Raw genomic sequence first — 24,870 nt, forward strand, 5'->3', positions numbered from 1 at the left:
TAACAAATGAAGCATAATTTGATTTGTGATTAAATGATGAACTGAGTTCAGATGACTACTAAAAAATAAAAATCCCTGTTAAGTTATACGTTAAAATAGCAGATGTGCTCATTGATTACTGCAATCAGGATTTGAGGTCCTAGGCCATGTCTACATTAAAATCAATAAAACCTCAAGGTCAATTAAGACGTCTTCTGGATAATATATTGTTTTGCACTGTTGAGGGGAAATAGTACATCAAAAGATTTGAAATAATTTCCATAACTTCTTAAAACAAACTTAATGTCTAACAAAAATAAAATTCAAGCACAGTTTCATAGTATGTCGGTGCTGGCTGAGTTGAGGGACACTGGTGATCTGACTACCATTCTTTTTCTGTGCCATAGCATACAAGGCTCAGGCCAAGTGCTGGTAGATGGGCTTGATGTACTTGATGGCTGGCACAGACACGATGGGCCGAAGAGCCTGTTTCTGTGCTGTATAACTCTATGGCAACAGCATTACAATTGACTACAGATAAGCACTCAAAGCACAAAAAATTCAAATGAGAACACCACCTGCATTTCATTCCATTTAGAAATAAATTCAATTTATTTCAATTAATTACCCAACATAGTATAGCATACACGATGAGGGATAAAACTGCATTCCACTCATGCAGTAGAACATAACCTAGGTCACCTCACACATAGAAAATAATTGATCTAGCAGTTGTAAAATTACTAGTTACTTGATCAACATCATAAATTTGAGAGTCAGTCCTAGTGGAATTTGAAAAAGCCTCACACAGTGATAAGCTATCACTATTGGACTCGATTTTACAGCTTTATAGACAAATAAAAAGTATATTTATATAGCACCTTGCTGACCTCAGAACACCCAAAGCACTTCGCAGTCAATGAAGTACTTCAATGCTGTAATCTAGGCAAACGCATGTCAGATAATATGCAAGCGACAAGATCCCACAAACAGCAATGAGACAACTGACCAGATAGGTAGAGTCTGACCTCAAAGTTTCATCAGATGAGGGAAATATAAATTCAAATATAGAATGAATTAACATTGAAAAATTAATTGAACCAGAGAGTACATAGTGCGAAGGTATATAAATAAAACTCAAAAATGACCATAACAGGCAGAGCGAGATCAGTATACACTACCCAACAGACCAGCTATCATGCATTCATTGTTCAGCACTCTTTACAATTTCACATCATAACCCATGTTTTTGGATAGCAATCACCAGTAATGACTTGTTGTTGTCATTTGCAGCTGCGCCAGACCCACCTTTTGTTTCTCTCATTGTCCAATTACTGCCTCCTTTTGCATTGCATCATCATCCCCTTTGTTATTTAGTCCATTCTATCTACCCTTTTGTTATTTTCTCTCAACCTCCTGCACTTGCTTAAAACATGCAACCACTTGAACCTTTTCCAGTTTTGATTATTTCTGCATTTTCTGTTTGACCCGTTAATCTGTTTTTAGGGCTATTTGTTGAGGGGTAAGTGTTGGCCAGAAGAACTTGCCTGCTCTTCAGAAGTTTCAGTTTTTACACCCACCTGAGGGGCCACAGTTTAACATCTGAACCAAAAAATAGTACCTCCAACATTGCAGCATTCTCTCAGCACTGTACTGAAGTATCAACCCAGATTATATGTTCAAATCTATGGAAGGAGGCTTGCATCCATGACCTTCTGAGTGAAAGACAAGAAATCTACCACTGAGCCAAGTCAGAACAATACATATGGCTTATAACTAAACCCACTAGGGTGGCCATTCGTCCGGTTTTGTACCAGACAGTCCAGATTTCAGTGTGTCTGGTTCTGTGCTTGTTTTAATTAATTATATTGACAGGCCTTAGGCTTGTAGCCATTTTAGCACATGCACGAGTGGGGGTCAGCAGGCTGGGGGTCAAGGAGGTGTCCAGTATTCCTGGCCTCTGCCAGTTGCCACATTAAAGCCCACTTGATCAATTATGGTATTCTTGACTCTGGATTTGCATGTGCTTGGGCTCACAACTCAATGTCAATACTGGCATTGCCATCATGCAAGATGGGTGGCGAGTGAGCACTTCACTTCAAAGCTGCCAGTGATGCCTATCGAAATGGACAGGATTCTTTCCCCAATATTTGTCATCTTACCCGCTTCCTTATTAAATGATGGGAAAATCTGTTTGCTGTTCTGCCTGTGATTTGGAGTTCATGAAGCTTCAGGTGATCCTCAAATTGTCTAAATATCATTTGGCACCTGCATGAGAAAAAAGTTCAAAATTACAGGGAGGATCGTTAAATATTCGGATATACTTTTGATGGTTGAGGACCATGCACTATATAGCTATTTTGGAGTACTACCTCAAAGGGGGCTCTGCTGTTGATACTTCTGCTTCTAAACTGATGGGAGCTGTGTTGGCATCAGCTGGCTGGAGCTAGTCACCGAGGGGGTGGTCAGTATCTCAGTCATACTGATCAATTCTGCTGTGGAGAAACAACAAAAGTTTGAAGCGGACCACTCCAGAAGCGGAGTCAGTGTGGTTGCTTAAGCAAGTCAGGGCTTCGGACACTCTGGGCACTTGACCAGTGCCAATGCCAGGTCAGAGGTCAAACTTAAAGGGTAGACCAAAATTTGTCACCGACTTAGAAAGCCCACATGAACTGCGGCTCAGTTGTTTCATGTTTAAAAGGAATGGACTTGTAAATATTCTCTACTCACCATCTTCTGACCTAGAAGTGTTCGTTTGAACTGTTCTAGAAATCCATTTGGACATAAATGGATCCTGCTTTAGCATTCTAATCATCAGGAGTACCTTCAGATGAGTCGGTCATTTGGTCCTCTTGTGTTGAAACTGGTTAAATCCACTGGACAAGTCATACAATGATAAATAGCAAAGTGTTATTGAAAAGGATCCAGGGCATTTGATAACAGCAGCAGTCAGATTTGGGTAAGTCACAAATTAAAACAGCACAAAACTTTGAGTACTAAAAGATCACTTAAAACCATTAAAATGCTGCAGGATGATACCGGTGTTTGGTAATTAAAACAGACAAATGAGGAATGTACATTTTCTGGTCTGGAGATACATTGCAAGTCTCAGATGGAACTAAAAGCAAGCCCCCAACATTAAGGAAGATCGCTTGATGGGTACAAATTTCTTAAGTGTTCTAGGAATCCCACTCCTCGCCAGTGGATTGACCTTCCTCATCTACAATTGTGATTTTTTTGTATGTTGCAGAACAGTCTTTAAAAAACAGCCAGACTTTGATCTGGAGTTTGAAATTTACCAGCTGTTACAATTGTTTCCTCCAGCATTACAATTAGGTAGGTTTGTCCAATTAGAGCAATGGCCTTAAAGGAACAGGCACCAACAGTGCTCCAGACTAGAGGCTCCACACAAAACACACAAGAGATCTGCTGAACTTCCACTCTTTTGCTTACTTCCAGAATAGCTTTATGTTTGAACTTCTAAAATTAAAGCATGGGTGGGGGATGGCTCTTTCTGAGTCTTTTAGCATAATTGTAAGAGTGAACATTCAAATCATACATTGCAGTACAACAGACCTTTAAAGTGACAGTTCAGCTATTTTTTAGCTAAGAACCTTTGGCGCCACTATGTGGTTAGACAAAAGTACTGCACCAGATAGTTTTAACATACATAGATAATCCAGTAAAGACACCCAGAATTTCATAACCTATTTCATACCTTGTTTTTCTAAACAAACTAATATCCTTCTCAAACAATTCCAGCCACAGTATAAGAGTACTGCACACTTTTGAAATGGGGACAGTATACTCAACATTTCGATGCAGTCAGTGATTAGTTCTAGACTCTTTATTTAACACATACTTCATTTTTTTTTCAGCCCCCTAATAATTAGAGGAAGCAGGGGGAGGCGAAAAACATTTGAACCATTTGGGGCCACCATAATCCTATTGTATAAAATATTAAGTTTAAACCCAACTGAGTGAGCTTTTATGCAATTATTCGATTCAGAAGATTCACAGAAAAAAAACTTCATTATCCAAGAGTATCTCTGAATGAGAAAAGAGAAAGTGGTGAAAAGAACTCAGCCAGAGAGAGCATGGAACAAGTAATTACTGGAATAGTGATCTTTCTGAACTGACCATTTCAGACTGGGTCTCCCCTAGATGGAGAGCGGGGAGGGGGGGGTGGCGGGTGAGATATGTTTTGATATTCCAGCACATAGACCACACAATCCTCTTGCACTGTAAACTGTGACAGAAATCACACCTGCCAAATGGAAACATATTAATTCTGTCATATGGAACACTATTTGAACTTTTACTGGACATTTTAAACAAGTTATGTTCAAAGACCATAGCTGAAAGGCTGAAAACATGGCTGCACATTTGCATTCTGAGAGATAGTTGCATAGAAAGACAATGGGAGTGCTCCTTGATTCAATTAGCAAGATGGGTTTCGTCAATAGTGATGATCAAAAGACATTCAGAGCCATTGTCTGTGTAAGAGCTAGCACTCCACCCCCCCCGGCCGAGTGTGTCCAGTAAGCTTTGAAGAATTAACAACCCTTGCAGGCGATGCTGTTTCAAACAAAGTGCTGGTCACATGACCACCCTGGGAACTGCTGAATTGTGCCTCGCGTTTGGGGCAGACTGCAATTGAACTTCAAGAAGAAAGCACCCTTCTCTCTCCAGCAAAGTTCCAGGGACCCACGGAAGCAGCTTAAGAGGACTTCTTCAGCCTATGGTACCAGCGTAGCAAGTTTGAAAGTTTGCACTGGGCCCCAACAAGAATTGCAAGACTTAACTTCAATCAAAGACTGTACATCCAAACTAAAAACAGTAACTGAATTCCATTTACTACTCCAATCCCCCCACTTTATTCTTTCGGTTCCTTTACAATTACAATTAGAGAGCAGTGAATAAGGACTCACTCAGGTGAAGGTAAAACACTGTGGTTTTAAAAGTTAAAACTTGTTACAGCCAAACCAGGAAAGGGGCGAGTGGGGAGCGGAGACCCCTTCCTCACCCGGTTCTAACAACTGTGACTATGTAAAGGTTTCAAGTCCAACAATGCTATTGCAAACCAGCTACTAGGATGCACACAATAACACCCTGTGGATGGTTTTCAGGTTCCTTCCTGCTGGTGAATAATGCTGTGCTGTTTCTTAATCCCATCCCCCCTCCAAAAAGAACCTGATAGTAAAGAAAGCAGAATTAAACCCATCTTACCACAGTGAAATTGCACATAAGTACAACATCACAATGCCATCTATGCAAGTTAACATTTGTAACAGAGACACATCAGTTATAGTTAAAATTGAATGACTAACACACAAAATACTGTTAGTGGAATCAGTGTATTTATTTTGAGTTTAAAAAAAATCTAATTGCTTGTGCATCCATTACAAGTCATTAAATACACCTTTACACACTGGCTATGCAAGATACAGAATGGTTACAGAAACATAAGGTGGTTCTGGAACATTCTGCAGTTTTGTATTGAAGGAGCAGTCATTATTGTACTGTCACACTTTCACTGATTCTAATCCCAGATTTCCATTACACTATGCTTTAATCACAAAGTACATGTCTTTTTACTGCATACTGTAAATTGTATTATGCAAATTCTGTAATTTGTTCCACATTTTGTTGGAATGCAGAAGCTTTCAGTAATTTTAAAAAAAAATGAATTTCATAATCGGTAGCTCTAACTTTGGATCTTGGATGTGTGTACGCCATTCATTTTATCAACAGATTTTTTTTGTATATCAAAGTGGATTACTGCAACAGAGACAGTATAAACCACATCAGTCACAATTGGCTAAAAAGCCAAGCACAGCACACAGAAAAGACAATGCACAGAAAATCAAATGTAGAAACAATTATTGACTGACTTTTCTCCATGGCATTCTTTCTAATCCTCGTCTGCCAATATGATTTTCGGTACCAAAGATTGTATTGAGAGAATGGGCGTGCATATATAAAAAAATATTTAGCCATCTCGGACACACAATACATTGTGACAAAGTTCTTTGTTAATTTGGGGGTAGCTGGAGTAGTGTCGACTGACCAGATGGTAAATAGATTACATTGCGGGATCTTGAGAGTTGGAAGGCAATGTCTTCTGCTGCTTCGAGTTTTCTCAGTTCAATCAGACCATCCCCAACCTTTGATAGAGAGTCAGCGATCAGCTCTGCAGCTTTGGAGTCTCCTTCGGCAGAAATGACTGCTGCTTTTTTCTGTTGCTCAGCCTATTGAACAAAACAATGTTGCAATTTATTACATAGAATTTATAGCACAAACAGCCCATTTAGCCCAACTGGTCCATGCAAGTTCCACACGCGCCTCTTCCCATCCTACTTTGTCTTATGAACAGTATATACTTCTATTCCTTTCTCCTGTGTGTATTGTTTTCAGCTTCCCCTTAAAGACATCTACACTATTTACCTCAACTATTCTACATGTTAGATGCTCCACATTCAAACCATTCTTTAGGTAAGGAACATTCCCCTGAATTCTTTATTAATCCATTAAAAAATACTAAACAGCAAATAAATGACTTTATTTGAAACTTTTCTTCCAAATAAATTCTTAACTTTAGAAAGTAGCTTGCATTTATATTTCTCCATTCACTATTTCAGCTATGTTGTTTAGGGTATTTTAATAATCATTGAATAAAGACCACCCAAAAGGGGTCACTGATGGTTCAGCAGGTGGATGCGTGACACTGAACTGCATACGTCAGGAAGATACTCACGTTCAATCTCTGACTGGCACTGATCTACACAATAGCCCAGCAGCGTCAGTCTCCTTTAGCTCAGGAGAACTAAGGCAACAAAAGGGCTAGGGTGCCCACTCCTAAAGTGAATGTGAATACTGACTGAGCACATTGAACTCACTTCCACCCTCCTACCACCATTACTCACCAACAAAGCTCACCTGGAACTATACTACAGCACAAGTTACTGCTTTCAGGAAAGAGCGGCAAGACTGAAAAAAAAATTTAAGAGCCTGAAATGCCACTATACTTTTGAAGTGTAAAGAAGTTCACGGGTACATTGGCTAATGCATTTGTGCAAAAGAAATCTTGGCCGAAATTTAACATTGGGCGGGAGGCCCCACCCACCGGCCGAAAAGTCGGTGGCAAGCCCGCCTCTGCCAGGCCAGGGGTGCCACGCTGGGAATTTTCACTCCCCAGGCCCTTAATTGGCCTTGGGTGGGGCTTCCACCTCCTTGAGGCAGGAAGCCGCGCCTAATGGAGCTGCTGGCCAATCAGCAGACCGACAGCTTAGTCCCAGCACGCCACCGGAAGTGGTGACCACTGCTGGAACTACACCCAGCTTCAGCAGGAAGAGGATGGGCAGCCCCGGAAAGATGCTAAGTTTCTCGGGCCTCGCTAGTGACAATTGTCTGGGCCCTGGCGAGGCAAGAGGTTTGGTTGGGGGTGGCGTAGGAAATGTTGTGCTTTGGGGGTGGTTGGGTGCCCAATCAGGAGGGCCGGCCGCCCCCTCCCCACCCCCAGGCCGCAAGGCGGCTGCCAGGTTTTACCTGGCGGCGTTCCTGGGGTCTTTGCCGTCCGGCCGCCACAGGTAAAATGCCAGCAGCGTGGGAGACCCTTAAGTAACAGTTAGCTGGCCACATAAGGGCCGTGATTGGCCTGGGGTAGGCAGGCCGTTTCTTGCCACCACGCATAAATTTGCAGCGGAGGTGGGAAGGCATTGGGAATAGCCCCTCCCCCATCACCCACTCAATTCTTTGGCCTCCTCGGCCACCAGCCTGCTTGTTGGGGTGGGGTGGGGAGCGTGTAAAATATTGGCGCTTAATTTTCAAAATAATTCCAAATCTCAAATAAAACTGTACAGTTGGACATTGCCTTGCAGAAGTAACTGGGTTAATGCTGATTCAATAGACCCGAGTTCTATTAATTACTTCCTTCCAAGGAACAACGGCAAGACCAAAGCCATCCCATTCAGCTCCCACAAAAAAAAAACTTTACACCTTAGCTCTCGATTCATCTTTCTGGTTACTTGCTGTAACTGAACTAGACTATGTACAACCTCAGTGTCTTGTCTGACCTCGAGCTTAGCTTCAAAGCCCTATAACTGCCTATTTTCATCTATGCAACGTACACTCTTGCGTCTTTCCCAACTCCTCCACTGCTGAAAACCCCAAGCTTAATTACTGCAATGCTCTAACAGCCTCCCAAGCACAATCTACAGCTGGTATCCTACAATTCCCAATCACCATCTGCAAAGGCCTCTACTGACTCACTGTGCCCATGTGCGCTGGTTTCAAAAATCCTCACCTTAATTTACAAACCCCTCCTTGGTATTTTTTGTTCTCCCTCCACAACCTTCAGCCCTACATCCCAGTATGCATCCTCTACTCTGTGTGGCCCCTCCTCTCTCTTCTCTACCAACAGTGGCTGAACCTTTAGCAATCTCAGCCCTGCAGCCTGGAATCTGCCTATTCCCTTCTTACATCTCTCTACCATAAATCTTTCCTCTGACAAAGCCTTAAAGACCTCGCCTAACTGATCGCTACTCTTGCTCAGCATCTGATTTCCTTCAAGCTTTCCCCAACCCCACATGGAGTAACAGTGCTGAGAGCATTCCATAAAGGTGACTTAATACATGCAGTTTCCACAGGTCCACTGACAAGGGGATATTCAAGTGTGGTTTTTCTCTCCTGCCTTTTGCAAGAGACTTTAAACATCAAACCAAGGTCCCAACCGTCTGTTCAGGTGGTTGTTTTAAAAACATCCCATGGCATTATTCCAAGAAGGCTATCTGAGCTCTTGGTCAACATTCACTGCTTAACCATCACTAGCAAAATAGGTCTTTTATCACACTTGCTGTTTGTGGGACCTTGGTTTGCAAAGATTAGCTCCTGAATTTGCCTAATAACAGTGACTACATTTCAAAGGTAATTCAGAGCAAGTACTCTGGAATGTCCTCAAGTCCTCAAAAAGTGTTACATAAGTGCATTTTTTTGTTTTTTTTAATATTTCCTATAATTACAGCAACAATTTCAAAATGCCCAACTGATATTTCTATCCAATGTAACTGGTGAAACATGCATTACTTTTAATGTAACAGAGTTACCCGATTGTCTGGGCAATCTACTATAAGTGGGGTACAGTGAACTGGTATAACAAATTCACCATCAGATTTGCGGGAGTGATTGTACATGTTGTGGGCTGACGTAGACCTACTTAAACAGTAAACAGCTTAAATGTCTAGAAGAATTTAGGTCACAAACTATACAATGGGTGGTAGGGCCCTAGGAAGTACAGGGTCAGAGGGACTTTGGTGTACTTGTCCATAGATCAGTGTGTTCCAGATTCCAACCACCTTCTGAATGGTTCGGAAGGCACTGGGGTACTTGCCTTTATTAGTCGAGGCATAGAATATAAGAGCAGGGAGGTTATGATGGAGTTGTACAAAACGCTAGTTAGGCCACAGCTGGAGTACTGTGTACAGTTCTAGTCACCACACTATCTTCTTTTTTCTTTGGCCTTCTTATCTCGAGAGACAATGGGTAAGCGCCTGGAGGTGGTCAGTGGTGTGTGGAGCAGCGCCTGGAGTGGCTATAAAGGCCAATTCTAGAGAGACAGGCTCTTCCACAGGTGCTGAAGAAAAATTTGTTTGTCGGGGCTGTTACACAGTTGGCTCTCCCCTTGTGCTTTTGTCTTTTTTCCTGCCAACTGCTAAGTCTCTTCGACTCGCCACACTTTAGCCCCGCCTTTATGGCTGCCTGCCAGCTCTGGCGAACGCTGGCAACTGACTCCCACGACTTGTGATCAATGTCACAGGACTTCATGTCGCGTTTGCAGACGTCTTTAAAGCGGAGACATGGACGGCCTGTGGGTCTGATACCAGTGGCGAGCTCGCTGTACAATGCGTCTTTGGGGATCCTGCCATCTTCCATGCGGCTCACATGGCCAAGCCATCTCAAGCGCCGCTGATTCAGTAGTGTGTACAAGCTGGGGATGTTGGCCGCCTCGAGGACTTCTGTGTTGGAGATACGGTCCTGCCACCTGATGCCAAGTATTCTCCGGAAGCAGCGAAAATGGAATGAATTGAGACGTCGCTCTTGGCTGACGTACGTTGTCCAGGCCTCACTGCCATAGAGCAAGGTACTGAGGACACCGGCTTGATAGACTCGGACTTTTGTGTTCCGTGTCAGTGCGCCATTTTCCCACACTCTCTTGGCCAGTCTGGACATAGCAGTGGAAGCCTTTCCCATGCGCTTGTTGATTTCTGCATCTAGAGACAGGTTACTGGTGATAGTGGAGCCTAGGTAGGTGAACTCTTGAACCACTTCCAGAGCGCGGTCGCCAATATTGATCGATGGAGCAATTCTGACGTCCTGCTCCATGATGTTCGTTTTCTTGAGGCTGATGGTTAGGCCAAATTCATTGCAGGCAGCCGCAAACCTGTCGATGAGACTCTGCAGGCACTCTTCAGTGTGAGATGTTAAAACAGCATCGTCAGCAAAGAGGAGTTCCCTGATGAGGACTTTCCGTACTTTGGACTTCGCTCATAGACGGGCAAGGTTGAACAACCTGCCCCCTGATCTTGTGTGGAGGAAAATTCCTTCTTCAGAAGACTTGAACGCATGTGAAAGCAGCAGGGAGAAGAAAATCCCAAAAAGTGTGGGTGCGAGAACACATGCCACTCAGGATAGGAAAGGGGTCTAGGAAAGATGTAATTGCACTGGAGAGGGTGCAGAGGAGATTCACCAGAATGTTGCCTGGGCTGGAGCATTTCAGCTATGAAGAGAGACTGGATAGGCTAGGGTTGTTTTCCTTAGAGCAGAGAAGGCTGAGAGGAGACCTGATTGAGGTGTACAAAATTATGAGGGGCATAGATAGGGTAGATAGGAAGAAACTTTTTCCCTTAGCGGAGGGGTCAATAACCAGGGGGCATAGATTTAAGGTAAGGGGCAGGAGGTCTAGAGGGGATTGGAGGAAAAAATTTTCATTCAGAAGGTGGTTGGAATCTGGAACACACTGATCTATGGACAAGTACACCAAAGTCCCTCTGACCCTGTACTTCCTAGGGCCCTACCACCCATTGTATAGTTTGTGACCTAAATTTTTCTAGACATTTAAGCTGTTTACTGTTTAAGTAGGTCTACGTCATCCCACAACATGTACAATCACTCCCGCAAATCTGATGGTGAATTTGTTATACCAGTTCACTGTACCCCACTTATAGTAGATTGCCCAGACAATCGGGTAACTCTGTTACATTAAAAGTAATGCATGTTTCACCAGTTACATTGGATAGAAATATCAGTTGGGCATTTTGAAATTGTTGCTGTAATTATAGGAAATATTAAAAAAACAAAAAAATGCACTTATGTAGCACTTTGAGGACTTGAGGACATTCCAGAGTACTTGCTCTGAATTACCTTTGAAATGTAGTCACTGCCTGAAGGGGTGGTAGAGGCAGGAACCCTCACATTTAAGAAGCATTTAAGTGAGTATTTGAAATGCCATAGCATACAAGGTTACGGGCCAAGCGCTGGAAAATGGGACTAGAATAGTTAGATGCTTGATGGCTGGCACATACACGATGGGCCGAAGGGCCTGTTTCTGTGCTGTATAACTATGACTCTAAACTGGCTTGTTACTTTTCTTGCCTGGCATACAAATATATAACTTAATGCAATTACAAAAGTGGTGCGCACTTACCTTTTCTACAATAAATCTGGCCCGCTCAGCTTCCTGTTGTGCAACCTGCTTGAGCTCTACAGCCTCTGTGAACTCTTTGCCAAAGGTCAAATGGGTCTGCAAAAAAAGGTACATTCAGGATTAGTAATACTAAATGGGTAATCAAAAACACATCTGGCTACTCAAATATACACCAATGGCTGGGACATTACATTTCCACTTCTATAATACATGACTGCTGTAATTCAAGAAGTTGATCAATGAGCAGGGAGCAGGATTTGTTTTATCCTTTCTCCATACTGCAATTTTAAATCGATAATTTCTTGCAGGTCTTGCAAGTTCACTGTCTCGAATGGTAACTGGATGCTCACTTTGCTAAATTCACTGGAGCAGAGTTTTGGGGTGGCAGCAAAATCCAACTTGCTCTCAGATTTGTGTCCTTTGGCAGATAGGATCTCTGTGCTCGAGTATTTGAAGGAGAGAAAATGGCGAGAAATTGCTTTTCAACACTCAGTACAATCACATCCTATAGTACAATCACATCCTATAGGTAGTGTCTATCAGTACACACTGTCCAGGACCATCCCTTGCAGTTTTCTCCCCTCAGCTCTTCATAAGTCATAAATTACAACATCTGAATCAGAATCTACTGATCATTTCAATCAACCAAATTCAACTCCCACCAGTTTTCCCATCAGACAGTAACCTCAGTCTATAGCATTGTTCACAATCACCTTGCACTGATCAGACATTTTCAGAGAATCATTGTGTTTATTAAGTCCAATGTACAATTGTGCATCACCATACATAGCCCAACATTAAATGTGGATCATTCGCTAATACATCCACATCCTTTTTGAAGGCGGTCAATTTTCCATAGAAAGTCATTGCTGAGTTGCTTTTAAATCAAATTTGCCAACAGTATTTACATGGTGATATAATCTAGCAATTTCATTGGTCAATAATTCTGCGATCGGAGATTCTGAGCTAATTCTAATACAGACCAACTAAATGGGTGTTCTGTGGATTTCAGTTTACAAAAGGAACAACCTACACAAATACTTACATTGAAAACTCTGCAGTCATTTCCCATATTACTCAATTATCTTTAATTGACTTGTGACTACTATTGTTCATTGGTTTGCCAGTCTGCATCTTTTGAAGTAATTCAGAGCCTATAATCCATTTTAATCTCCAATTCAACTAATGAAGTTGATATTGCCTTCTTCTCAGCACAGAAAGCCTCCTTTCCACATGTACATTGTTGGATTCAAGATGTTATTGTAAGGTAAACTGCACTGTGATCATTAGAACCTACACTGCTATGCTACTGATTTCAGATGGACTAAATACCAACACTCATCCTGTGTATCAGCTTGGTTCAGCTGGTAACACTTTTATCCCAAGTTAAAAATTGAGAGTTCAAGTCCCACTTGGGTACAATCTAAGTTGAAAGTGACTAGGGAAAAACTCATTCCTCTGGTTGGGGATTCAGGAACAATGAGCTAGCCATTTAAAATAATCAATAACAGAGCAAGGAGAGAGAGAATAGCAAAAATGGCTTTATACAAAGAGCTGTATGATAATGGAATATATTTTCACAGGGAGGGAGAGAAAGGTTTTAAAGGGAAAATTGGATAAATATTTCAAGCATAGGAAGATACTGGACTGTGAGGAGAGGATGGAGAGGATGGTGGGATTAACATTGGTCTGCTTTAACAAAAGAGCAGCAAGCCACAATAGGCTGAATGGTCTCCTTCTGCATTGTAAACTTCTATGGTTCTACAACACTTCGGTGCGACATTGTCGGAGCCAATATCTTTCAGAAGAGACATTAAACGGAAGCTGTTTCTGTCTATTCAGGCGGAACTAAAAGATCCAATGGCATTCACTTATCTAATCTGCCGTTTGTGGGATCTTACAATGCATAAATTGACAGTAGCATTTGCCTAATAGTGGGACAATTCAATGGGGAACCATAATGATTTTCTTTTAATATTGTCAACAAGTATGCATAAAATTACCTCCTGAAGCAAATTTATTTTTCTGGTTAAATCACAGGAGAACAGCAGTTACCACACAAATTAGGAGCAGAAGTAGGCCATTTGGCCCCTCGAGCCTGCTCCGCTATTTAATAAGATCATGGCTGATCTGTCTCTGACTCGAATTCCACACTCCCATCTACCCCCGATAATCTTTGATTCCCTTGCCTAACAAGAATCTATCTACCTCCGCCTTAAAAATATTCATCTATCCCGCCTCAACCACAGTCTGAGGCAGAGAATTCCAAAGTCACACAATCCTCAGAGAAAAAATTTTTCCTCATTTCTGTCCTAAAAGGGCGACCCCTAATTTTAAAAAGTGCCCCTAGTTCTGGACTCACCCACAACAGGAAACTCCCTTTCCACATTCACCTTGTCAAGACCGTTGCAGGATCTTATATACTACAATCAAGTCTCCCCTCACTCTTCTAAACTCCAGTGAAAACAAGCCCAGTCTGTCCAATCTTTCCTCAGAAGACAATCCACTCATTCCAGGCATCAATCTAGTAAACCTCCTCTGAACCGCCACCAGCGCATTCACATCCTTCCTTAAATAAGGAGACCAAAACTGCACACTGTATTCGAGATGTGGTCTCACCTATGCCCTGTATAACTGAAGTGTAACATCCTTACTTTTATTTTCAATTGCTTTCATAATAAAGGATAGCATTCCATTAGCCTTCTTTATTACTTGCTGTACCTGCATACTAACTTTTTGTGACTCATGCACTAGAACACCTAAATCCCTCTGCACCCAGGAATTCTGCAGTTGTTCTCCATTTAAGTAATACTCTGCTTTTTTATTCTTCCTGCCAAATTGAACAACCTCACATTATACTCCATCTGCCAGATTTGTGCCCACTCACTCAACCTATCTATAATGGGTCTGCAACCTCATGTCCTCTTCACAACATACCTTCTGACCTATCTTTGGGTCATCTGCAAATTTAGCTACCATGCCATCGCTCCCCTCATCTAAGTCATTGATATAAATTGTAAAAAGTTGACGCCCCAGCACAGACACCTGCGGGACTCCATTCGTCACATCCTGCCAATCAGAAAAGGACCCATTTATGCATATTCTCGGTTTTCTACCAGCCTGCCAATCTTCTATCCATGCTAATATGATACCTGCTACACCTTGAGCTCCTACTTTGCACAATCACCTTTTATGTGGCACCTTGTCATTTGCCTTCTGGAAATCCGAGTACAGTATGTCAACGGGCTCCCCTTTTTCCACAGCGCATGTTACTCCTTCAAAGAACTCCAATAAATTGGTTAAACATGATTTCCCTTTCACAAAACCATGCTGACTATTCCCGATTGAGTTTTTCCAAGTGCCCAGCTATAGCCTCCTTAATGTTCGATTCTAACACCTTCCCCATGACAGACATCAAGCTAACTGGCTTATATAGTTACCAGTTTTCTGCTTCCCCACCCACTCCCCCATCCCCTACTTCTTGAACAGTTAAGCAGGCAATCCCAAACATAAAAGGCAAGAAAGAAAGAAAATAGGACTTTGAATATTACCAGTGACACATCATCCAGGATGAGTCCAAAAGTGGAAGCTCTCTCAGTCAGATCTTCGCTAACCTGTCTGGACACCAGCTCCCTCTGTGTGATTAGTTCACAAGCATCAAAACGGGCCTAGAAAGTTTCCAATTTTGAATTAGTAAACAAACCAATTCCTTCACTATAAGAAAAAGAATCAGATACAATCACCATAATTCATACTTCAAATTAACACAAACATTAGTGACAATGTGAAATCCACTGACATTGGATATTATCAATTTTAGGTCAGATTTGTACAAATCCATGCAGAAACAATGCAAGAGGATTATTTAAAGATAACATTTTAATAATTCCATTTTGAGATATTGCAATTCAAAGTCAATCCAAGGCACACAGATTGCATATCCAAGGCACACAGATTAAAACTCGTTTAGATGATCAAGAATCATTTCTACACTTCAAGAACCTGCCTGCATGTAGATATAAAGTATTGCTGTATTGCAGTGGATAACATAACCTATGTTTTGCAGCCAAGTTGGATTGCGAAGTATCTATTTTATTTCTAGGGCCTTTGTACTTTATTGAAAAAGCAACATTTGCAGCTTTAAAAATTTTAAATAGGATGAAAACCAAGGATAGATGTTAATATTCCAGGTGAAAGCATTACTGAACAAAGCTCGACTTGGGCAGTGCACAATTCTGAAACTGTGCCTGATTTTCTCCCCAACCTGAACAAGTTACAAATTGATGAGTTGAAAAATCACAACCATTATCATCCGCTTAAAAAAGGCAATGATTCTCCTAAGTCATTTACTTTACAAGTGCATTGGATGCAAACTTTTCTAAGTGCAATATCTATTTCGGGCACAAAACTGCCTGAACTCCCAATCTATAAAGTGGCCACGAATTCACTGTAGGATGTTACACAAAGGAATATTTATCATTGGCCCTCCTCTTCAAGCAGAACCTGTCTATAGCAAATGTATTAACTAGATGTACAAACACAAATATGATACTCTTTCACTTGGAGTTTAAGAAAATCCTATGTTTTGAAATGTTACGCGAGGTAAGATGTAGAGAAACTGCTGCTTGACAGGATAAACAGCTAAGAAAGGGCAGGTGTATTTGGTTATTGGGGGATAATTTGCATCATATGCAGATTAGACTGGAGAGTTCTGGCCAATGTAGTAAATGTACAAGTATTTTAGTTCTAGGAATATTTATCTTTATTGCTCTCCCACAACACTTACAACGACAGACTTCAGGATTTCTGTTGTGATGGATGGCAGTACTCTCTCAGCATAATCTTCACCAATGGTGGTATAAATCTTAGGCAGTTGGTCCGCCACAGGCCTGAACAGGATACGCAATGTGATATTTACATTCTGTAAATCTGAAATATGGAAAAACAATGAAGTTGAGCATCTCATATTCTTTCAGTGGGCACTCTATTAAAAGACAATATGTTGACCTCATTACAGCCTTGGTTCAAACATGGACAAAAGAGCTGAACTCCAGAGGTGAGGCGAGAGTGACTGCCCTTGACATCAAGGCATCCTAGCAAAACTAGAGTCAATGGGAATTAGGGGGAAAACTGCAATGGTTGGAGTCATACCTAGCACAAAGGAAGACGGTTGTGGTTGTTGGAAGTCAATCATCTCAGTCCCAGGACATCACTGCAGGAGTTCCTCAGGATAGTGTCCTAGGCCCAAGCATCTTCAGCTGCTTCATTAATCACCTTCCCTCCATCATAAGGTCAGAAGTGGGGATGTTCGCTGATGACTGCACAATGTTCAGCATCATTCGTGACTCCTCAGATACTATAGCAGTCCGTGTAGAAATGCAGCAAGACGTCGACAATATCCAGGCTTGGACTGACAAGTGGGAAGTAACATTCGTGCCACACAAGTGCTGGGCAATGACCATCTCCAACAAGAGAGAATCTAACCATCTCCCTATGATACTCAATGGCATTACCATCGTTGAATTCCCCAACTATCAACATCCTGGAGTTACCATTGACCGAAACGGAACTGAAGCAGCCACATAAATAGTGTGGCTACAAGAGCAGGTCAGAGGCTGGGAATTCTGTGGCAAGTAACTCACCTCTTGTCTCCCCAAAGTCTGTCCAGGTCAGGATGGATGCAGCTCCAACACTCAAGCAGCTCAACGCCATCCAGGACAAAGCAGCCCACTTGATTGGCGTCCCATCCATCACCATCAACATTCAGTCCCTTCACCACCGATGCACAGCAGCAACGTGTACCCTCTACAAAATGCACTGCAGCAACTCATCAAGGCTCCTTCGACAGCACTTTCCAAATCTGCGACCTCTGCCACCTAGGACATGGGCAGCATATCCATGGGAACACCACCACCTGCAAGTTCCCCTCCAAGCCACACACCACCTGATTTGGAACTATATCGCAGTTCCTTCACTGCCACTGGGTCAAAATCCTGCAACTCCCTTCCCAACAGCACTGTGGGTGTACTTACACCCGAAGGACTGCACCAGTTCAAGGCAGCTCACTACCACCTTCTCAAGGGCAATTAAGGATGGGCAACAAATGCAGGCCTAGCCAGCATGCCCACATCCCATGAACTAATAAAAAAAGTAACTTTTCTTAGTAGATAGCATTTACAAGTTTATTCATTTTTGTACTCCACTGCCAGAAACCATCATTTCCAATTAGATATGGAGAGCTGTGATTGATTACTCATGATGGTAAAGAAATTATACTGGCCCTATGATCTCAAAATCAACACTGACCATTTCGTAAATCAATTGCAGATCAGCCTTTCCAACTTCAGAATGTCACTACTAATATCTCAAAAGCATGTAATTGAAGACAGTGTATTAGTTTTATTACATTGATAACTAAATTGCTTTTTACTCACCTTTACTACCTGTGATAACTGGAACATTTCTTGGCTGTGATCGGCAGTCAAAGATGATTGGTTTCTGTACCCATGGAATAAGGAAGTGCGTACCTTCTCCACTAACTGAATCTTGAACACCACGCATTCGATCAAATATCACTGCTCTGTGTCCAGCATCAACTAGGGAAATAAAGTTAGGTGTCAATGAATCAGTATTATATATGGATTGATTCTGTAGGGCCATTTTACAGTACTCATTCCAGGAGGCAATTAGATACTGCTTAAACAATAAGGCAAATTTATGAACAAAATAATGGAAAGCAAGTGACCACTTGCAATTACCCTAAAAGCAACTTCCCAAATTCAACCAAGGGCAATTTCATGTCTCATTTCTTCCCACTAATCACCCTTTCTTGCCTTGCTCCTGTAACCAAAAGACCAAAGCCAGCACAGATATGACAGGCCGAATGGCCTCCTTCTCTGCTCTAAATAGTCTATGAATATTTTACTTTTATGTTCATTCATGGGTTATGGGCATTTCTGGCAAGGCTAGCAGTTATTGCCCAGGGCTAGTTACCACCTTCTTGAACCATTGCAGTTCATTTGGTGTTGGTACACCTGCTAGGTAAGTAGTGAGTTCTAGGATTTAGACCCATTGACAAGGAAGGAACAGCAATATACTTCCAAGTCAGGATGGAGTGTGATTTGGAAGGGAACTTGCAGGTCATGGTATTCCCATGTTACTATCAAAGGAGCCATGAGAATTGCTGCAGTGCATCTTGTAGATGGTAAACACTGTAGTCACAGTGCACCGGTGGTGGAAGGAGTACCAATCAAGCAGGCTGTTCTGTCCTGGACAATGTCAAGCTTCGAGTATTGTTGGAGCTGCACTCATCCAGGCAAGTGGAGAGTATTCCATCACACTCCTGACTTGTGCCTTGTAGATGGTGGAAAGGCTTTGGGGAAATCAGAATACCCAGCCCCTGACCTGCTCTTGTAGCCTATCTATGTACAGGATAAATGTAAATTTCTGGTGTAGAAATAAATATAGAAATTATAGAGTGCCTTTTTAAATGCTGCATATTATTAAAAAATTAAATGGTCACCAACATGCCAATTATTCATTAGAAAACCCTGGAATCCAAGTGCAATTTTAATTCAGCCCTAATGAATTTTTCAGCAGAGTTCTCTTTATTGCCTCAGCTCAGGTAACAAGCGTATGTCCCTTTCCCTACAATCAGATTACGCAACTCACTCCTTGCCACTAGCATCACCGTAATAGCATTACTGTATTAGGGGTTCTTTAGTGGCAGGAGCTCAGACCAGTGAGTAAAATGATAGCTCATAGAATAAAAAGGACAGCAGCAACATGGATACGAAATTGGCTGAATGACAGGAAACAGACAGCAGTGGTTAATGGATGTTTCTCGGGCTGGAGACAGGTTTGTAGTGCGGTTCCCCAGGGATCAGTGTTGGGACCCTTGCTTTTCTTGATATAAATGAATGAACTAGACCTTGGTGTACAGGGCACAATTTCAAAATGTGCAGATGATACGAAACGTGGAACAACTGTGAACTGTGAGGACAGCGTAGAACTTCGGAAGAACAGACAAGTTGGTGGAATGGGCAGACAAGTGGCAGATGATGGTCAATGATGAGAAATGTGAAGTGATTCATTTTGGTAGGAAGAACATGGAGAGACAATATAACACAAATGGTACAATTCTAAAGGGGGTGCAGGAGCAGAGGGACCTCGGGGTATATGCGCATAAGTCATTGAAGGTGGCAGGACAGGTTGAGAGAGCAGTTAATGAAGCATACAGTATTTTAGGCTTTATTAATAGGGGCATGGAGTACAAGAATGAGGAAGCTATGTTGAACTTGTATAAGACACTAGTTCCGCCTCAGCTAGAGTATTGTGTCCAGTTCTGGCTGCCACACTTGAAGAAAGATGTGAAGACATTGGAGAGAGTGCAGAAAAGATTCACAAGAATGGTTCTAGGGATGAGGAATTTCAGTTATGTCGATAGACTGGAGAAGTTGGGACTGTTTTCCTTGGAGAAGGCTGAAAGGCAATTTTATAGAGGTATTCAAAATCAAAAGGGCTCTGAACAGAGTGGACAGGGAAAAATTGTACTCACTCATGACAGGATCGAGAACGAGAGGACACAGATTTAAAGTGATTAGCAAAAGAAGCAAAAAGCGACGAGGAAAAACTTTTTCACGCACTGAGTGGTTAGGATCGGGAATGCACTGCCTCGAAGGGTAGTGGAGGCAGGTTCAATCAAGGACTTCAAAAAGGGAACTGGATTATCTGAAAAGGAAGAATGTTCAAGGTTATGGGGACACGGTGGGGAAATGGCATTAAGTGAATTGCTCATTCGGAGAGCCGGTGCCGACACGACGGGGCCTAGTGAGGACAGAAAAGTAATTTGTGCTCCCAGCATACAGCATCGCAGGAGCACATCTTACAATACTGGAGGGAGAAGAGTGTGCACATTATGGGTCCTGTTCAATTTTCCATCCATTTAAACAAATGGGCAGAAAAAAAATCTTGCGGGCTATCCCCTCCTTCAAGACCTAATGTTTCAATATACGGTCCCCACTAGAAGCACAAAAGCAGAAAGGTACCCGTAGAATTCAGAGAGCTGATAGGTCAAGAAATAATTCTCAGACTGCTAAAGAAATAAATACTCAAGATGGGACAAAATTAAATAAATGCTTATGCTGGAAAGCAAACAGCACCTTCAAATTTCTCACAATCAATCATGTGGATTTTACTCTAATAATTTCTCCACGCAATGTACCTGGGTGAAGAGGATGAGCAGTAAGCTAATGTGCACGCTTTAGCTCGTCAGTCTCTAGGAAATGCACCAAAGCAGCCTGGTGATGATATTTTCCTATTTTTCTTATGTGGGTATACCTCAGCTCTGGTTACCTCCTTACAATTGCATCAGGGATTAGGACCTCAGTGACGGTGACCAGAAAACAAAATCCGCATCTTGTTTGTGACAAAGCTCCAATATGTTGCACAATTGAACCCCTATAAATGGGACAAGTACTATTAAAAATATAATTATACTAGCATCGAGTTTAGCTACAGTTCAAGAGCTGGTCATTAACCAATCTTTAGGTTTACACAAGGAGAAAACTGACCCTTTGAGCTTTAAAGACTGTGTCAACAGCAGGAGATTATGCAACACATTATGTAAACTCCAGCATTGGCTGAAAAAGATACATACAATGCAACAGAATGCCCATTAGTGAATGAATACAATAGTTCTTTTCCAGGAGTACAGCTTCAGTAGATCCTGTGAAAACTGCCTGAAAAAGGTTAGGAGAAACACAAGCAAGTAGCTGCCATGAATTTTACCATGGCTTTTCCTGGGAATGGAACTATAATGACACAATGTAGCCTTGAACTCACCCTCATGTATCCAATTTACTCAAAGAAATGTGGGAGTTAATCTAGGTTTACATGGTTAAGAGGAAAGAAAATCTAGGGAGAGTATTCTGTTGTTCAGTGGCGATACATTTCTTACAAATTTTACTGCCTTCCCAGAGAACACTTCAGTTGGGCCTTCACGTGCCAGCCTGGCTCATCTGGTAGCACTCTCGCTTGAGTCGGAAGGTTGTGGGTTCAAGTCCCACTCCAGGACTCGTGCACATACATCTAGGATCTAGAAGGTGCCATCTTTCAGATGAAATGTTAAACTGAGGCCATGTCTGCCCTCTCAGATGGATGTAAAAGATGCTATGGCACTATTTCGAAGTAGAGCAGGGGAGTTATTCCTGGTGTCCTGGCTAATATTTATCCCTCAGTCAACATCATAGAAACAGATTATCTGGTTATCACATTACTGTTTGTGGGAGCTTGCTGTACACAAATTGACTGCTGCATTTCCTACAATACAACAGTGGCTACACTTAAAAAGTACTTCACTGGTTGTAAAGCGATTTGGGACACCCGGAGTTTATGAAAGGTGCCAGATAAATGCAAGCCTTTTTTCTTTTGTTTTAAATCTCTGCCATCTCTTATTAATGACCTAATGGGTCTATGTAGTGTGGTGTCAAACTTTGTCTGATAAGACTCCTCTGAAGTGTTTTGGACATTTTGCTAAAATGTATTTATTAAAATGATTTGCATAAATGCAAGCTGCTGCTGTTTCTATGTCATGCCTGTGACATCAATAACAGGCACATTCTGGAACAGTTCTGAGAGTTGCCCAGTTCCTGGAGGCTATGCCACAGGTTGAGAATGCAAATGTCCCTACCTATACTGTAGTTTTCCAAGGTCAAGCAGCTTTCATGCTTAAGAGAAGACTTTTGAAATACTAAAGCTTAATAATTGGAATAATGGCTAATGGAATTTAACACAAAAGTACAGTGCAAGGGAAGAAAAAAATTAATGGCCTCAAAATAACTAAGGATAAAATTGAAAGCATTTTTGTACACTCGATTCTCAACATTTCCAACCAATGCAAAGCAACAATCAAGAAACCAAACAGAATACTGAATGCCAGATTTAACTCTGATAACACTTTTGCTCGATGCAGAGTCCCAATTGGTTTCAAGCCCTACTCCAGGTCTTGAGCACATAACTTTCAGTACAATAATGAAGGAGTCTTTTCAGCCTGGCTGTTCAGGTGGAATGTAAAGATGTTACAGCACTATTTGAAGAGAAAGTCTTGATGCATTAACCTATAATTATCCCACAGGTGCACTCTTATCAAGGGAGATCAAGTACCATTTTCACACTGAGGACACCCTCCAGTGTGTCATGTGGTACCACCACCATGCTCAATGAGATAAATTAAAAACAGATCTAGCATTGCGAATCTAGGCATCCATGACACACTTGGGCCATCAGCAGATTTGTATCCCAACACAATCTTTAACCTTATACTTGACATACCCCTCATTCCTCCATTATCACCAAGCCAAATGATCAACCCTGGTTCAATGAGCATTAGAGCATGCTGGAAGTAGCACCAGGCTTAATAGAAAATGAAGTACCAACCTGGTGAAACTACAACATAGGACCACATGCATGCTAAACATGCTGTAGACAGAGCTAAATGATCCCACTACCAACAGATCAGGTCAAAGCTCTGAAACCCTGCCACATCCCAGTCATGAATGGTGGTGGGCAATTAAGCAACCAGAAGGAGAGGCTCCATGAACATCCCCACTCAACGATGGTACAGCCTAATACAAGTGCAAAAGACAAGGCTGAAGCATTTGTAACCATCTTCAGCTAGAACTGCCAAATGGATGATCCTTCCGTAGACAGTCACCCTCACCATAGGTGCCAGTCTTCAGCCACGTATAATGCAGTGGTTCTGGAGAGTGATCTACCCCCTTCTCTAGGGCAACTATGGGGGGGGGGGGGGGGAGAGGGAGGGGGGGGGGGGAGAGGGAGGGGAGAGGGGGGGGGAGAGGGGGGGGGGGGAGAGGGGGGGGGGGGGGAGAGGGAGGGGAGAGGGGGGGGGGGGAGAGGGAGGGGAGAGGGGGGGGGGGAGAGGAAGGGGAGAGGAGGAGGGGGGTGGGGGAGGGGTGAGGAGGGGGGTGGGGGAGGGGTGAGGAGGGGGGTGGGGGAGGGGTGGGGAGAGGTGGGGGGGAGGGGTGGGGAGAGGGGGGTGGGGGAGGGGTGGGGAGAGGGGGGTGGGGGAGGGGTGGGGAGGGGTGGGGAGGGGTGGGGGGAGGGGTGGGGAGAGGGGGGTGGGGAGAGGGGGGTGGGGAGAGGGGGGTGGGGGGAGGGGTGGGGAGAGGGGGGTGGGGGAGGGGTGGGGAGAGGGGGGTGGGGGAGGGGAGGGGGTGGGGGAGGGGAGGGGGTGGGGGAGGGGTGGGGAGAGGGGGAGGGGTGGGGGAGGGGAGGGGGGTGGGGGAGGGGAGGGGTGGGGCAGACTCGGTCTCAGACCCAGAGGCCGGAGTCTAGACCCTGAGCAGAAGGTGACTGCAATCCTGATAATCGGGCCCCCGCCAGCCTCTGAGCACACGTCTCCCCGGGGCTGCCCTGTGACCGGGTCGCTCACCGTTGTAAAGCGCCGAGTTGACGACTCCTCCAACGATGGCCAGCCCAAGGCCAACCTTGCCGACGGTTTCCAAGACTTTCGCGGCCATTACTAGCTTCGCATAAACACACGGGATCGAATCGAGATCCGGCTGAGGACGAGAACAGACGGCAGTGAGAGAAACAATTAACTCAATCAAGGCCACACGGTCACCTCCACACCGGCCACACGCTGCTACTGCGCAGGCTCAATCTCTCTCCACACCCGCCAGTAAAACCATACTCCATTGGCTCCTGAGACCACTATGGTGCATCATGGGAGATGTAGTCCTTTGCTTCGCTATCACAACTCCCAGGATACCATGCGCTCCCTAGCCGCACAAAAGTGGAGTCATTCTGCTTCTAATTGCTTCATTTCTGCGATATTACATGATCTCGGTTACCCCTTTTTGTTCATGTTTAAACTTAGATATCCATATTCACATTCCTCACCTGAGTAATTGCGATTGCTTTGTTATGAAATGTAGCTTGTGCACTGACCACAGGCACCTGCCCAGTGAATAAAAAATCAGAAAATGCTAGAAATACTCGGCAGGTCAGGCAGCATCTGTGGAGAAACAGTGAACCTTTTGTCAGAGCTGAGAAAAGTTAAGAGATGCAACAGGTTTTAAGCAAGTACAGATGGGAGAGGGGAAAAAAACAAAAAGGAAGGTCTGTGATAGGGTGGAAGGCAAGAGTGATTAAAGGGATGATAGTGCAGG

At 43.1% G+C, this 24,870-nt stretch overlaps 1 protein-coding gene across 1 annotated transcript; it reads right to left on the minus strand.

Moving 5' to 3' along the window:
• Positions 1 to 5,322: 5,322 nt before the first annotated feature.
• Positions 5,323 to 24,354, minus strand: phb (prohibitin). The gene is made up of 6 exons (XM_068013264.1): positions 24,132 to 24,354; positions 18,115 to 18,276; positions 16,467 to 16,609; positions 15,232 to 15,348; positions 11,681 to 11,776; positions 5,323 to 6,230 (listed from the first exon to the last, which is right to left on the minus strand). The coding sequence occupies exons 1-6, from the start codon at positions 24,217 to 24,219 to the stop codon at positions 6,015 to 6,017; spliced, it is 822 nt and encodes a 273-aa protein (XP_067869365.1). The 5' UTR covers positions 24,220 to 24,354; the 3' UTR covers positions 5,323 to 6,014.
• Between the last annotated feature and the right edge of the window lie 516 nt (positions 24,355 to 24,870).

This window comes from Heterodontus francisci, chromosome 33 (genome assembly GCF_036365525.1).
Source record: "Heterodontus francisci isolate sHetFra1 chromosome 33, sHetFra1.hap1, whole genome shotgun sequence".
NCBI classification, from domain to species: Eukaryota; Metazoa; Chordata; class Chondrichthyes; order Heterodontiformes; family Heterodontidae; genus Heterodontus; species Heterodontus francisci.

Excerpts from the sequence above, each read along its gene's own strand:
- phb (XM_068013264.1), bottom strand. The coding sequence starts at position 24,219 with ATGGCCGCGAAAGTCTTGGAAACCGTCGGCAAGGTTGGCCTTGGGCTG. Across the intron at positions 16,610-18,114 it reads AGTTATCACAGGTAGTAAAG|ATTTACAGAATGTAAATATC; the intron begins GTGAGTAAAAAG and ends TCCATATTTCAG. Across the intron at positions 15,349-16,466 it reads AAATCCTGAAGTCTGTCGTT|GCCCGTTTTGATGCTTGTGA; the intron begins GTAAGTGTTGTG and ends GAAACTTTCTAG.